The following is a 16367-nucleotide window of genomic DNA, read 5'->3' on the forward strand; positions in this document are numbered from 1 at the left end:
GTAATATAGTTTGAAAACAGAAAGTATGATGCCTCTGCTTGTGTTCTTTCTTAAGACTGCTTTGGCTATTCAGGGACTTTTGTGGCTCCATATGAACATTAGGATTGATTATCTATTTCTGTGAAAAATGTCATTGGAATTTTGACAGGGGATGCATTGAATCTATAGACATCTTTTGGTAATATGAACGTTTTAATAATGTTAATTCTTATGATCCATGAATATAGGATATCTTTCCATTTATGTGCATTTTCATCCATTTCTTTCACCATGCGTTATAGTTATAGGTGTACAGATTTTTCACCTCCTTGGTTAAATTTATCTTAAGTATTTTATTGTTTTGATGTTCTTATAAGGGGGATTTTCCTTATTTTTTCTTCAGATGGTTTTTTATTAGTGCATAGAAATGGAACTGACTTCTATATGTTGATTTTGTACCTTGTAACTTTACTGGATTCATTTATTAGTTCTAGCAATTTCTTGGTGGAGTACTAGGGATTTTCTATATGTAAGATCATATCATCTGCAGAGACAGTTTTACTACTTCCTTTCTGATTTGGAAGCCTTTTATTTCATTGTCTTGCCTAATTGCTAATGAATGTAAATGAAAACAACAAACCTAATTAAGGGGATGCAGCTAGAGCAGTGTTTAAAGAGAAATTTAAACCTGCAAATGCTTATCTTAAAAAAAGAAAAATCTTAAATCAGCATCACAAATTTCTACATTAGGAAACTAGAAAAATAAAAGCAAACTAAATACATATCATTCAGAAGAAAGGAAATAATAAAGATTAGAGTGGAAATAGATAAGACAGAAAATAGAAAAACAATAAAGAAAATCAATGAAGCCTAAAGTTGGTTCTTTGAAAAGACAAACAAATTAACAGAACTTTAGCTAGACTGACAAAGCAAAAAAGAGAGGATTCAAAATACTAAAATCATGAATAAAAGAGGAGACATAACTAGAACTCATAGAAATAAAAAGAATTATAAGGCAGCACAATGAACTACTGATAGATGAAATGGACAAATTCCTTGAAAGATACAAACTACCAAAACATATATAAGAAAAAATCAGAAATCTGAATTGATAAACAAAATCTGAATATGACAAGTAAAAACATTGGATACATAATTTCAAATCTTCCCACAAAGGAAAGGCCAAGCCCAGATGCCTTTACTGGTCATTTCTACCAAACAGTGAAAGAAGAATATCAATTCTTCACAACTTCTCCAAGAAGTACAAGAGTATGGAACACTTCCTAATTTACTCTATGAGGTCTGTTATTATCTTGATTTAAAAAATAGAAGAAATTGCAAGAAATGAAAACCACTATCCATTTTCTCTTACAAATATAGATATAAAAATTCTCAAAAAAATACTGGCAAACCAAATTCAGCAAAATATGAAAAAGATTATACACCATGACCAAGTGGTATTTATCCCAGAAAGGCAAGATCAGTTTTACATGTGAAAAATCAATTAATATAATATAACATATTGCAAAATACATGCCAAAAATGACATGATTATCTCCTTGGATATAGAAAAGGTACTGAACAAAATCCAACATGATAAAAACGCTCAATAAACTAGGACAAGAGAACTTTCTCAACTTGTTCAGACTAGTTATAAAAACACATAGCTAGCATCACAGTTGTCCTAAAATGGGTAAAAAATAGTTTCTGTATATTGGCCTCTTTGTCATTTGTTTCTTCATAGGACACTGGGAGGTCTACTAGTACCAAACTCAATTGTTTACACATCTAATTTCCTGGAAGACAGCCCTCAAAATATTATTTTTCATCATTCAGAATGTGCCTGCCTTGCATATCCTGAAAATTTGTAGCCAACATCTGCTAGCCATAGATAAAGTAAATCCTGTGTCTATAAAATACCCCAAACCACTGCTGCCCTTTGGAGCTCTCTGACAGACTCCCAACAGTGCTGCTGAGCAACATCACCTAGACACATAAGCTCCCTCTCCCAGGGACTCTCTTGCCCTCTTCTCCTTCTTGGTGGTGATTTGCCCCACTGTCTCTGGAAAGTCTACTCCAAGGAACTTCCCCTCTGTCCAAACTATTCCCACTACCATTTATTGTGCAATAATGCCATATCTCCTAGTCATATCTTTTCATTTGGTCTTCCCCAAAATCTCTGAACTCACCAAATCTTTCGCTGGTGAAACACTGAATGTATTCTTCATAACATCAGGCGCAAGACTATGGTGTCTTCTCTCACAACTGGTATTACTTTGCTTGGACTCCTATAATAAAGTACCATAGACTGGCAGCTTAAACATCATAAATTTATTCTCACAGTTCTGTAGAAGTCTGAGATCAAGGTGTCAGTAGAGTTGGTTCTTCTGAAGGCCATAAGGGAAGATCTATTCCAGACCTCTCCTTTGCTTGTAGATGGCTATCTCTCTGTGTGTCTTCACATAATCTTCCCTGTTTATGTCTGTGTGCAAATTTTCTTTTCTTGTAAGAATATCAGTTATATTGGATTGAGATACACCATGATGACCTCACTTCACCTTAACTACCTCTGTAAAGACCTGTCTCCAAATATGGTCACATTCTGAAGTACTGGAGGTTAAGATCTCAACAAATGAATTTTTAAAAGGGTGGACAAAATCCACATCATGACACCACTTCCATTTAATATGTACTAGAAGCTCTAACCAGGGAAATTAAACAAGAATAAGAAATAAAAGCTATCCTATTTAGAAAAGAAGAGGTAAAATATTCTCAACTTGCCATTGACATGATCTTCCTTATCATACAGAGACAGGAAGATGGTGGCAGAGTAGGAGAACCCTGCACTTGCCGTATCCCATGAGTACTAGATAACTATCAAATTATCCTAAATACCCTAGAAATCAAACTGAACAAACATCACAATTGAAGGGAGAAAAGAGGCCACACTGAAGAAGGTAGGAAGTACAGAGACATGGTTTAGGGGAGAAACAGAACCTGGTCACTGCAGAGGGGAGAAGCTGTGGTCGCTGAGATGAGAGAGAGGAGCACATAGCGGAATGCACAGGAAGAATGCTTCCCCATATCCATTGGCTTAGAAAATGAGAGGGGCTGAATTTCATGAGTTCTTGCAACTAGTGAGGCTTAGACTGGCACCTGGAGGGCATTGTGCTGCTCTTGGAGAGAAACCTTATGGTTTGCAGGAGATTTTTACAGAAACTTTGTAAGACAGAAGAAAGTGGCATGATATAGTCAAAGGGCTGAATGAGAAAAATCTGCAGTCAAGAATACTCTATCCATCAAAGCTATCATTCAGAAGGAGACATAGAGTTTCCCAAACAAAAGCTAAAGGAGTTTATGACCAATAAACCAGCCTTGCAAGAAATATTAAAAAGGATTCTTTGGGATCCCTGGGTGGCGCAGCGGTTTAGCGCCTGCCTTTGGCCCAGGGCGCGATCCTGGAGACCCGGGATCGAATCCCATGTCAGGCTCCCGGTGCATGGAGCCTGCTTCTCCCTCTGCCTATGTCTCTGCCTTTCTCTCTCTGTGTGACTATCATAAATAAATAAAAATTAAAAAAAAAAGGATTCTTTGAGTAGAAAAGAAAGACCAACAGTGACAGAATAAACTAAGGAAACACAAAAGCAGCAAAAAAAGAATATTTTGTAAGAGCCAGTCAAGGAGGGGTGCCTGGGTGGCTCAGTTAGTTAAGGATCAGACTTTATTTTGGCTGAGTTCATAATCTCAGGGTCATGAGATTGAGCCTCACTTTGGGCTCCATGCTGGGCATGGAGCCTGCTTAAGATTCTCTCTCTCCTTCTCCCTCTCCCTCTCCTCCCCCTCTGCCAATCTCTCTCTCTCTCTCTGTCTCTCTCTCTCTCTCTTTCTCTCTCTCTCAAAATCAGTCAAGGAACTCACAAAGGATATAAAATATTATGACATACCTGAAATGCGGGGAGGAGAGGAGAAAAGAATGAGTTTAAACTTAAATGATGGGCAGCCCCGGTGGCGCAGCGGTTTAGCGCCGCCTGCAGCCCAGGGCGTGATCCTGGAGACCCGGGATCGAGTCCCACATCGGGCTCCCTGCATGGTGCCTGCTGCTCCCTCTGCCTGTGTCTCTGCCTCTCTCTCTAGCTGTGTCTCTATGAATAAATAAATAAATAATCTTTAAAAAAAATTAAAAAATAAACTTAAATGATCCCCAAATTAATAAAAACTCCTATTTGCAGAAGAGGTTATCTATTAACCTAATGATACCCATATATCAAAAACCTCTAATAAGCATGAAAAAGAATAAAGAGAACGAAATCCAAATATATCACTAAAGAAAACTGGCAAAACATGAAAAAGAGAAACACAAGAAAGGATAAGGAGAAATCTCCAGAAATCAACCACAAAACAAGTAATAAAAAGGCAATAAATACATATCTATCAATAATTACTTTGAATGTAAATGGAATAAATGCTGCAATCAAAAGTCATAGTGGGTCAACAATCAAGTGGGATTCATTTCCCGAGTTGCAAGGCTAGTCCAATACTTGCAAATCAATAAATGTGATACATCATATAAATAAAAGAAAGGAGAAGAACCATACAATCATTTCAATAGATGCAGAAAAGGTATTTGACAAAGTATAGCATCCATTCATGATTAAAAAAAAAACCTCTCAACAATTTAGGTTTACAAGGAACATAACTCAACATAATAAAGGCTATCTATGAAAAACCCATAGCTACTATCATCTTAAATGGGGAAAAACTGAGAGTTTCTCCTCCATGGTCAGGAAAAAGACAAGGATGTCCACTCTCACCACTGTTATTTAACATAGTACTAGAAGTCCTAGCCTCAGCAATCAGACAACACAAAGAAATAAAAGGCATCTGAATCAACAAGGAAGAGAAAAACTTTCACTATTTGCTGATGACATGACACTCTATATAGAAAATCCAAAAGACTACCAAAAAACTGCTAGAACTGATGAACAAATTCAGTAAAGTTGCAGGATACAAAATCAACATATACAAATCTGCTGCATTTTCATACACCAATAGTGAAGCAGAAGAAAGAGAAATGAAGGACTCAATCCCATTTACAACTGCACCAAAAACAGTAAGATACCTAAGTATAAACTTAGGTGAAAGAGGTGAAAGACTTGTACTCTGAAAACTAGAAAACACTGATGAAAGAAATTGAAGACAACACCAAGAAATGGAAAGACATTCCATGCTCATGGATCAGAAAAACAAACGTGAGTAAAATGTCTATATTACCCAAAGAAACCTACACATTTAAAGCAATTCCTCTCAAAACACCAACAACATTTGTCAGAGAGCTAGAACAAACAATCCTAAAATTGGTACAGAACTACAAAAGACTCTGAACAGCCAAAGCAAACTTGAAAAACAAAAGCAAAGCTGTAGTGATCAAAACAGTATGCTACTGGCATAAAAAAAAATAGACACGTAGATCGACAGAACATGATAGAAAATCCAGAAATGAACCCACAATTAAATGGTCAATTAATCTTTGACAAAGTAGAAAAGACTATCCAATGGGAAAAAGACAGTCTCTTCAACAAACAGTCTTGGGAAAACTGGACAGCAAGATGCAAAAGAATAAAACTGGATCATTTTCTCTCACCAAACACAAAAATAAACTCAAAATGATTAAAGCCCTAAATGTGAGTCTTGAAACCATAAAAATCCTAGAAGAGAACACAGACAATAACTTCTTTGCCATGAGCCATAGCAACTTTTTCTAAATACGTCTCTCGAGGCAAGGGAATCAAAAGAAAATAAACTACTGGGACTTCATCAAAATAAAAAACACAGCAAAAGAAACAGTCAATGAAACTAAAAGGCAACACACAGAACGGGAGAAGATTTTCACTAATAACAAATCCAATAAAGGGGAACTTGGACTTTATTTTATCCCAAGGACAATGACTGATCATCGAAAGGTTTTATGCAGGGGAGTCTCGTGATCTGGTTGCATTATGGAAGCAGCCCAAGTGTCCATTGATTGATGAATGAAGAAGACGTGGTGTACATATATACAATGGAATGTTACTCAGCCATAAAAATAATGAAATCTTGCCATGTGCAAGGATGTGGATAGAGCTACAGAGTATTATGCTAAGTGAAATAAGTCAGTCAGAAAAAGACAAATACCATATGATTTCATTCATATGTGGAATTTAAGAAACAAAACAGATAAACATAGGGAAAGGGAAGGAAAAATAAAATAAGATAAAAACAGAGGGAAACAAACCATAAGAGACTCTAATGATAAAGAACAAGCTAAAGGTTACTCGGGTGGAGGGTGGGAGGAAGTATGGGCTAAATGAATGAATGATGGGCATTAAGGAGGGCATTTGTTGGGATGAGCACTGGGTGTTATATGTGATAAATCACTGAATTCTACTCCTGGGCGGCGGAGGGGGGCGCCTGAGTGGTTGTATTGGTTAAGCGTCTGCTTTCTGCTCAGGTCATGATCCCATGGTCTTGGGATCAAGCCCACTTTAGGCTTCCTGCTCAGTGAAGACTCTGCTTCTCCCTCTCCCTCTCCCTCTGCCTGCCGTTCCCCTTGTTTGTACTCTCTCTCTCTCTCTCTCTCTGCCACATAAATGAATAAAATCTTTTTTTAAAAAAAAAATTTTAAGTCAGTAGATTCACATAAAAATCTAAATTTCCATTTTCACCTCAAAAAATAGAAGTTATCACAAGGGTGCCACATTGGCTCAGTCAATAGACCATCCAACTTTTGCTCAGGGTCATGAGTTCAAGCCCAACATTGGGCACAAAGCTTACTTTGAAGTTATCACAACACTGGATTCAGATTTTTATTTGAGGAAAAAAAAAAAAAGATGAACCGAGTAGCTGTAGCTCTCTTTAGACAGAGACTGCTCTCTCCATTTTGCCAAACCTCACTCCATCATAAGGCATTCATTTATTTGATATGTCTGGTCTCTCATCCAAGGAATTTAGTGCTGGGGAATGCATTAAAGCCTCCAAACTACAAAAGGCATTCTAAATAAATTTCAATACTATCAAATTGTGTTGTTACTTACAAAATTTCCTAACACTGTATCTAGCACACTGCAGGACCTGGAAAAATTCTTATTGATCATATATCTTGAAGCTTTCTATACCTTTCTAATTGTATGGTAGCTGATCTAAATTCTGGTGTTAAGTCAGCCCAACAACTTCCACTTTTTTTTTAAGATTTTATTTATTTATTTGAGAGAGAAACTGAGAGCACAAGTGGAGGGAAGAACAGAGGGAGAGGGAGAAGCAGATTCCCCACTGAGCAGGGGGCCCAATGCAGGGCTCAATCCTGGGACTCTGGGATCATGACCTGAGCCAAAGGCAGATGTTTAACCAGCTGAGCCACCCATATGCCCCAACAACTTCCACTTCTGACAAAGCTGTAGCTAATATTTGAAAGTAAGGACTGCTGGTAACTGTATTGATAATTTTAAAACCTTGAGAAATTCAGGAGGTGTCAATATATTTGAACTAAATCAGTAATTTATCGATTTGTAATAAATGTACATTTATTCAGCTGGGAAAAGATGTTCACCAATATAGATGTAGCACAACTAATATATTTGCTGAGATGACATTAAAGAAAATTATTCTAGCTTTCACATGGTGACAATAATCCATCTCCTTTACATTAAGTACAAACGTTATTTATTTAGACAGAATAGCATTACACACTTTAGTAGAATAGAAATCATTGTGATTTACATTATATTGTGTGCCAGTTTTTAAAAATGCAATAAGATGACTTTAATAATTAATTACACAACAGGAACTAATTGCCTGTCAGAGGGTGATAAGTAGTAGAATTGCTAGATGGGAACAAAGTGAATACTGTCATAAACATTCGCTCAATTCCCCTGCACTAAAATGCTCACACACACACACACACACACACACTGATAAGAGGAAGGAAGGCAGGTACAAAGATTTTCAATGTAAATATGTAGGTATTGCCTTAAAAATTATAAAAATATTACTTAGATAATATTAACATCTATATTACCTAGAAACAGAATTAAAAACCAGTATCTCATTATCATTCTAACAATATAATAACCATTCGATATACTACCAATATTTCACCTTGTAAATCTCTTTTGAATATATTACTAAATGCATATTCATACATACAACAAAACTACCAGTATGATAAACTGACAGCTTCTCCTTGAAGTTTCTCTCAGAAGAAATTTAGACAACTTGAATCTAATCATTCCTGGGAAGAGTACATTGCTTCTATTAAAGTATCGGTGGAAATGATTTTTAAAAAGAAAAAAATCACTAAATCATAGTATTTCTTAAGGTTATCTTGTAATATTCCTTTTGTTTTCCAGTAATTTACAGGCATTGACATTTGACATGATGTACAAACTAGCAAGTTTCTATCATTACCAAAAGTGACAGGCATGTGGAATAAAAATGGTACAATATATAAATTTGAATGTTCCTAGGAATAATTCTAGACATTGGAATCCAAAGAGTTTAAAGAATAGATAAAACATGAAACGATGGGGACAAAGGTCAACAAAAGAACAGAACATACCAAAGATCATTATCAAGTTGAATTTACTTAATATACTTGTTTAACTTCCTTCAAAATGGCCTCAAAACTTGGCAGGAAGGGACCAATTCCTAAAATGTAATTCATGAAGGAAAAATGACAATGTAAGGATTTTCATTACTCAAAATAAGCAGTTCAAAAAAGAATGGTGCAAAGAATTATCACTTGCTGTCCAAAAAAGAATACCTCAGGTCTAAATAAAATCCTCGTGTGAAGAGAAAATTAGAGGAACCAAAGTGATATAATTATGTAACAGATTAGAGTATAAATTCTTGAGACGGGAAGAACATAATAAGTACAATGGAATCCAGTACAGAATGAAACTGGCAATTAAAAAAAAACTAGTGATGGAAAAGGGATCTTTAGCTGTCTACAGATAATTTCATTCTTCTAAAAGCACACCACTCAGCAAGACTTTTGCTGAAAATTCTTTGTCTCAGAAGATAAATGGATGAGTATCAGACTTTGTCTTGAGACAAATCAACAGAAAATCATACGAAAATTAATATAAACATAGTCAATTGTTTGGCTCAAATGACTAAAAATGTAGTGAGGTAGGATACTCTTCAGACATGACACAAGCCAGAATCTGACTGTTTCCTACTGTTCCCTTGAAGAGCAAGCTGGCAGTGGGATGTAGGCATGTGGCAATGTCCAAGGGAAGAGAGCTTATCTCTGACGCTGGTTTTTTCTTAAGTAGGGGAAAACTCTCCTAGACTTGCCCTCCTGCAAACCCACCCCAACTCCCAAAAAGGAAACCTCTCTGTACACCTTATAGGATGAAACCTGGTCACCCACAAATTCCCTATGGCAGGAACATTCCTGTGTGCTGATTGACATAAGCCTGAATTCTAAATTCATAATTGGCCAATAAATGGACTTCCCTGATACTGATCAGGCTCATTTGTGGAGCTGGGGAAAGGGATCAGCTTCTACAGAGAAACAGGAACTACAATCCAGAGTAAGGATGGATATCAGAATATATTACGCAGGACACAGCAAAGAATCAGACTCTACTTTTTTTTTATGTTTTCTGACCAGCTCCGCTCCTCTTTTTTCCCCTTTTGTACCACAATTGGGCAAGGAAATAAGAATGTCTGTGTGCTATCTCCTTTGGTATCAGCAGGAAGTTGACCTCTAGCCTGGCCCATTTGTGGGAATCCTCACCGTAGCCCCACCCCCTAACCATAATAAAAGCAAACTCCAGTTGCCCCTCTTAGCTTTTAAGTCATTTTCTGACCTATTTGGGAGCCACCTGGCTCTCCACAGAAAGCCTCATTATGTCATTAAATCTTCATATCCTCTTGGTACCTAATGGCATTAGCCATCTCAACATTGGAAAGAATCTGGATGGGGAATTCTTCTCTCCATTGCAGGGCAATTATAACAAAGAGGGTAGTGGATGCTGTGCTCAACACTGTGCTCCAATACACAACATAAAGAATGGAATCACAACTCTTAATTCTGACCAGAAAATGACAGTGATTTGAATAATATAGGAAACTTCATCATTCTAAGGGTTTGTAATGGTGAAAAATGGAAAGCTGATATTGCCCACCTGGAGATAGTGTCAGATCCTCCAGGTTAAGGGTTTAGTCCCACAAGACTCCACCCACTGTAGACACCAAACACAAGTCAAGATTGTTATGTGCACTTCTGACTCACTAGCTATAAATCAGAGGTTCCCATAACCCCCTCCTTGGGTTTGAACGACTTGCTAGAGTGGCTCACAGAACTCAGTGAAACATTTTACTTGCTATTTTATTGGTTTACTATAAAAGTATATAACTCAGGAATAGCCAGATGGAGGAGTTGCCTAGGGTAAAGTATGGGAACGGGCACAGAGTTCCATGCCCTCACTGGGCCTGCCACTCTCCAAGATCTCCATGTGTTCAGCAGCCTGGACTGTACTATTAGGATCTTCATGGAGGTTTCATCAGGTCAGTATGACCTATTATTAACTCTATGTCCATCCTCTCTCTCCTTTCTGGAGAATTTAAATTATGGCTTGATGACCAGCCAGCAGCCAGGAACCTTTCAGTACTCACTTCACTAGAACAAAATATACTCCTACCACCCAGGAAATAATCAGGCATTTAAGGATCTCTGTGTCAGGAATCAGGGTCAAAGGCCAAATATTAGAACAAAAAATATTCCTAATGCTCTTCTTGTGAAATTACAAGGTTTTTTAGGAGCTCTGTGCCAGGAACCTGCGACAGAGACCAATATAGATTTTTTTCTATTATTTCAAAAATTCTTATACTTTTTGAATCAAGCAATGTAATTTCTAGGTATTTGCACTCTAGTTATATTAATATGCATGTTCATTGTTCTATGCTTTCAGCAATACTGGTTATAATAATGGAAAACTGGGAACAATCTGATTATCCATCAAGAGGAACCTGGTTAAATAATTTATGGAAAAGACATCCAAAGGAATATTGGACAGATGATTAAAAGGAAATAGCAAAATCTAAATGTAATAGTATGGAAATATGATCATCATGCATTTTAAGAGGAAACGTTGTAATAAATATTTACATAGACATGTTTCATAGAGGTCTTTAATGTTTGAACTGCACAGAGTCCCTTATGCAGTTCTGTATTTATCAGATTTTAAAGGAGCTCATATTTTGAGTTTTAAAATATAAAAGTATGGTCACTGATTGCAGCAAAGAAGAAATGAGAGATATGTAAAGAGAAGAATTTATAAAAGGAGTGAAGAAGGGAAACACACTCCAGGATGGATTCATATAGTAATAACTACAAAAGCTAAAGCCCTAGGGGCACCTGGGTGGTTCAGTGGTTGAGCATCTGCCTTTGGCTCAGGTCATGATCCCAGGGTCCTGGGATCCAGTCCTACATCTGGTTCTCCATGGGGAGCCTACTTCTTCTTCTGCCTATGTCTCTGCCTCTCTCTCTCTCTCTCTCTCTCTCTCTGTGTGTGTCTCATGAATAAATAAATAAAATCTTAAAAAAAATAAAAGCTAAAGCCCTAAATAGGCTGCATGCAAACTGCCCTCTCACCCCCCCCCAAAAAAAGCCAAAAAAACTCCATAAAAAATATAAATTGTCTTTCTTCTGCCTAACAACCATCATTTATATAGATACCTGTACTGAATCACCATCTTCAGGCACTAGAATTCCTTTCTTTGTAGAGCCACTCCCACTTCAAAAGACTTCCTTAATAGTGCACTGAAAAAAGGGAAAGGACACTCAAATGAGCTGACAATGCTACATGGTCAACCTCTAGGAATTTGCAAAGGAACTGAGGTTTAGCACATTAAAGCAATATTGATTTGGGACAGTATCAGGAGGGAGGTGGACAAGGTATAGAATTGCCAAATGGAGCAAAATGCAGTTAAAATTGTATGCCATACAGGTTCTAAAACTGAGACTCTGACCATTGGAAGCTGCAGTCAAGTAGATTTTAAGTCAATTGAAAGGATTTTCTAAGAACCTTTTAACCAGCCACCTTGCCTCTGGCATGGACTTGCTGACACCCCTCCTTTGCAAGGCACCCAGAATTATCTTTCTATGACACAGGTTCAGTTAACTGTCATTCTGCTTGAGGTAAAGAATGAGTTATGATATTACTAATTATAGATATTAAAATACAATTAGCAGAGAACTCAAAAAGGGTAGAAAACTTCACACTTTGGTTTCTCTCTCAATAGCAGACTCCTTTCTTAAGGTAAAATGGCTTTAAATATAATTACTTATACATGATTGCTTTTCATTATTCATTTTGTAAGATAATTAGAATAGCTACTTAGGTTTTGTCCATGCTTTTGTTTAGGGTCAGTTAACCATAAGAAAAGGGCACGCACCCTGGGGAACATACTTGGAATATCAAAGGTGGAAATAGTAGGATATTTCAGAATTCTACTTAACCATGTTGTCATCTTTCATTAAGACCTGCCAACCCACACTCTTTCCCACCAGCCCCACTAAAATCTTTTCATGAGAATAATGGAATTAATGAGAGAAAATTGGGGAAGTTACTGCAATTTGGAAATTAGGAAATACTCAGAACACCTCCTTTCAGAGTCAGGTGAATAGAGGGGCTAAGCTGACTACCATATGATAGAAAAATTAACAACAAATCTTAAGATTTTGCTTACCAAATTATCTTCCATTATAGTTTATACCAGTAATCAAAAGATCCATGAATGCATGAGGAATGAGCTTTCATCTCATGATGACTCCTCTTCCTTGGGACTATGCCCAAACTGCTTAATAGGGAATATATAACAGGCTATCTAGAATCTGGGCTCCTTTCTTTCTTTCTTTCTTTCTTTCTTTCTTTCTTTCTTTCTTTCTTTCTTTCTTTCTTTCTTTTCTTTTCTTTTTTTTTTGTAAGCTCCATGCCCAACGTGGGGACTTGAACTCAGGACTGAGATTGAGGCATCCAGGCACCCCTGGGTTTCTTTATTTTTTAACCCTTATCTCAGTGTGCCCCATTCTAAAACCCAGAACTCAGTAAGCCTCAACTTTCACTGTTTTCTTTAGGTAAAATACCACCCAAATTCTGTGCCCACACCATTTATCTAGTCATTTTTAACAATTAAAGCATCTCCTCTTCTATTAAATGTTTCCTACTGCAACTTCCCCCTTTAGAAAAGAATTAAACCCAAGATGCCTGGGTGGTTCAGTGGTTGAGCATCTGCCTTTGGCTCAGGTCATGATCCCCGGGCCATCTGCAGGGAGCCTGCTTCTCCCTCTGCCTGTGTCTCTGCCTTTCTCTGTGTCTCTCATGAATGAATGAATGAATGAACGAACTTTTAAAAATTGGTTTAGAAAAGAAGTAAACCCTGTGTATGTTCTCTAAAACCTACAACACTTCCATGCCTTATTTATCCATATCTGTTACCCTCTATTGGGCTCAAGTCATTGAGAGCAAAGACTTTGCTATTAGAATTTTTTTTCTATGCAAAGAGGGGTCCAGATGGCAGCATAGGAAGAACTTGAACTCACTTCCTCCCACTGACAAAACAAACTCATAGCTACGTATGGAATGATTTTTCTCTGAAAAGGACCTGAGATATAGATAGAAAGCTCTTCCACAACAAAACAAAAAAGGGACACAAAACAGAAAGGGTAGGAGAGAGGCAGAGACATGGCTTTCCCCAGGATCTTTTTTTTTTTTTAATTTTTTTTTATTTATTTATGATAGTCACAGAGAGAGAGAGAGAGGCACAGAGACACAGGCAGAGGGAGAAGCAGGCTCCATGCACCGGGAGCCCGACATGGGACTCGATTCCGGGTCTCCAGGATCGCGCCCTGGGCCAAAGGCTGGCGCCAAACCGCTGCGCCACCCAGGGATCCCTTCCCCAGGATCTTACCCCAAATGCAGTGATCCCACAACCAGGAAGGATTGCAAAAATACAGAACTCTCTTGTAAGGAATGAAGGTACTGTACCCCACATCAGGCACACTGACTCCAGAGACTAGCACAAAAGATAAGCCTCCAAAACATCTGTTTTTGAAAATCAACAGGGATTAGACCAGGAAAATCACAGAACTATAAGAAACAGATTCTGCTCTTAAGAGTTCATGGGCAAACCCACTCACCCCAAGATCCAGTGTAAAAGCAATAGGTCGAAAATCTCCTGGACCATAAGTGAGAAAAACCCACTTAATTCTAAAGTTCCTCCCAGAGAGGCAGGAAATTACAGGGACTTTATCCACGGACAGAAGTGCTGGCAGACACCATTTTTGCAATCTCACCCTAACTTGCTGGTAACAGAGCTGACAGGTGCCATTTCTGGTGCCCTCCTTCTAGCCTGCTAGCACTGGAGGGCATGATCTGCCTACCTCACACCATAACCAGCCTGGATCAGTGCTCCGTGTCCCTACAAGGGTACACAGCACCCATGATACGACAGAGCCAGGTGAGCACTCCAAGTCCTGTTCACCCTGCACAGAAACTGAGCCACCACCAGCAGATGAGACTGCTAAACCTCACCCTCCCTGCACAGCAGCCTAGTGACAACTCTTCCAGGCAAGAGCTCCAAGCCCTGTTTTTCCTGCACAGCAGACAAGCTACAACCAAGTTGGGCAAGCAGTTTGAGCCCTGTCACAGCTGGCAGGCATAGGCAGCTAACATAAGAGATGCTCATGGAGTGTCTGGCTCCAGTGGCCAGGGAGGATGGCACTTCCAGGCCACATGGAACATCTCCTACACAGACTACTCCTTCAAGACTGGGAAAGGTAGCTGTTTCAACTAATATAGAGGGACAGGCAAAAATGAGGAGAGAGAAGAATGTCATTCAAATTAAAGAATAAGACAAATCCCCAGAAAAAAAGACATTAATGAAACATAGAAGAGCAATTCTATCTAATAATAGAAATAAAATATGTAATGGAAATTAAAAATGCTCAGGACTCTCAGGAGATAAATGGATGGACACAATGAGAACTTCAAAAAAATGGAAAATATAAGACAGTACCAAACAGAAGTTGTAACTGAACTAAAAAATACATTAGATAGATTCAACAACAGAATGAAATAGAAGCACAAATCAGCAAACCAGAAGTCAAAGCAATGGAAAACATACAGAGCAACAAAATGAAGAATTAAAAGAAGTGAAGATACCTTAAGGGACCTTTGGAACAACATCAAGCAGAGTAACATTTGCATTATAGGGGTCCCAAAAGGAGAAGAGACAGAGAGAAAGGAACTGTAGAAACAGCCAGAAAACAATTAGCAAAATGGCAATAAAAATGTACCTATCAATAATTGCTTTAAGTGTAAATGGACTAAATTCTCCAACCAAGAGACATAGGGTGGGTGAATGGATAAAAAAACAAAAAAACAAAACAAAAAAAAAAACAAAACCTTCCATATGCTGCCAGCAAGAGACTCAAACATGAACACATACAGACCAAATGTATGTGGTATAGACACAGATATTCTGTGCAAATGCAAATGAAAACAAAGCTACAGCAGAAATGCTCATACTAGACAAAACAGACTTTATTTATTTTTCAACAAAACAGACTTTAAAACAAAGATTGTAACAAAAAACAAAGAAGGGCATCACATAATGATAAAAGGATCAATCCCACAAGAGGATATAACATTTGTAAACATCTATGTACCCAAAATGGAAGCACCTAAATATATAAAGCAAATATTAACAGAAATAAAAGGAGAAACAGACAATACAATAGTAAGGAACTTTACTTTCCCACTTACATCAATGGATAGGTCATCCAGACAAAAGTACAATATTAATTTTTTTCAAATGTTTCTCTCTGCACCTATTGAGATGATCATGATATTTAACCCTTTATTACACTAATGTGGTATATTGTGTCTACTAATTTGCCCATGTTGAACCATCTTTGCATCCCAGGGATAAATCCCAATTGATCATGGTGTATGGTCCTTTTAACGTGCTGCTGAATCCCATTTACTAGTATTTTTTGAGGATTTTGCACCTGTTTCCATCAGGGATATTGTCCTATAGTTTTCTTCTCTAGGTTTAGTATCAGAGTAATGCTGGTCTCATAAAATGAATCTGGTGGTGTTCCTTCCTTTTCAATTTTTTGGAAGAGTTTGAGAAGCATTGGCATTAATTCTCTAAATGTTCGGTATAATTCACTTGTAAAGCCATTCCGTGCTGGGCTTTTCTTTCTTGGAAGCTTTTTAATTACTGAATCAATCTCCTTACTTGTTATTAAACCGTTCGTATTTTCTATGTCTTTTTGATTCAGTTTTGGGAAACTATGCTTCTAAGGATGTATCCATTTCTTCTATGTTATCCAATGTGTT

The 16367-nt window shown here is 37.6% G+C and overlaps 1 protein-coding gene across 7 annotated transcripts in view; it reads right to left on the reverse strand.

Annotated features, from left to right (window-relative positions):
- Positions 1-16367, reverse strand: part of LOC140627348 (RNA polymerase II elongation factor ELL2-like) — a 114759-nt gene that overhangs the window by 47073 nt on the left and 51319 nt on the right. The window contains exon 4 of one of the 7 annotated variants that reach the window (XM_072815564.1): positions 11699-11782. The exons of the other annotated variants lie outside the window; for them this stretch is intronic. Within the exon in view, the coding sequence (XP_072671665.1) occupies positions 11699-11715 (17 nt within the window). The 5' untranslated portion in view covers positions 11716-11782. The remainder of the gene's footprint in view (positions 1-11698; positions 11783-16367) is intronic. 7 annotated transcript variants of the gene reach the window in all.

The sequence above is a fragment of the Canis lupus genome, chromosome X, assembly GCF_048164855.1.
Source record: "Canis lupus baileyi chromosome X, mCanLup2.hap1, whole genome shotgun sequence".
NCBI lineage: Eukaryota > Metazoa > Chordata > Mammalia > Carnivora > Canidae > Canis > Canis lupus.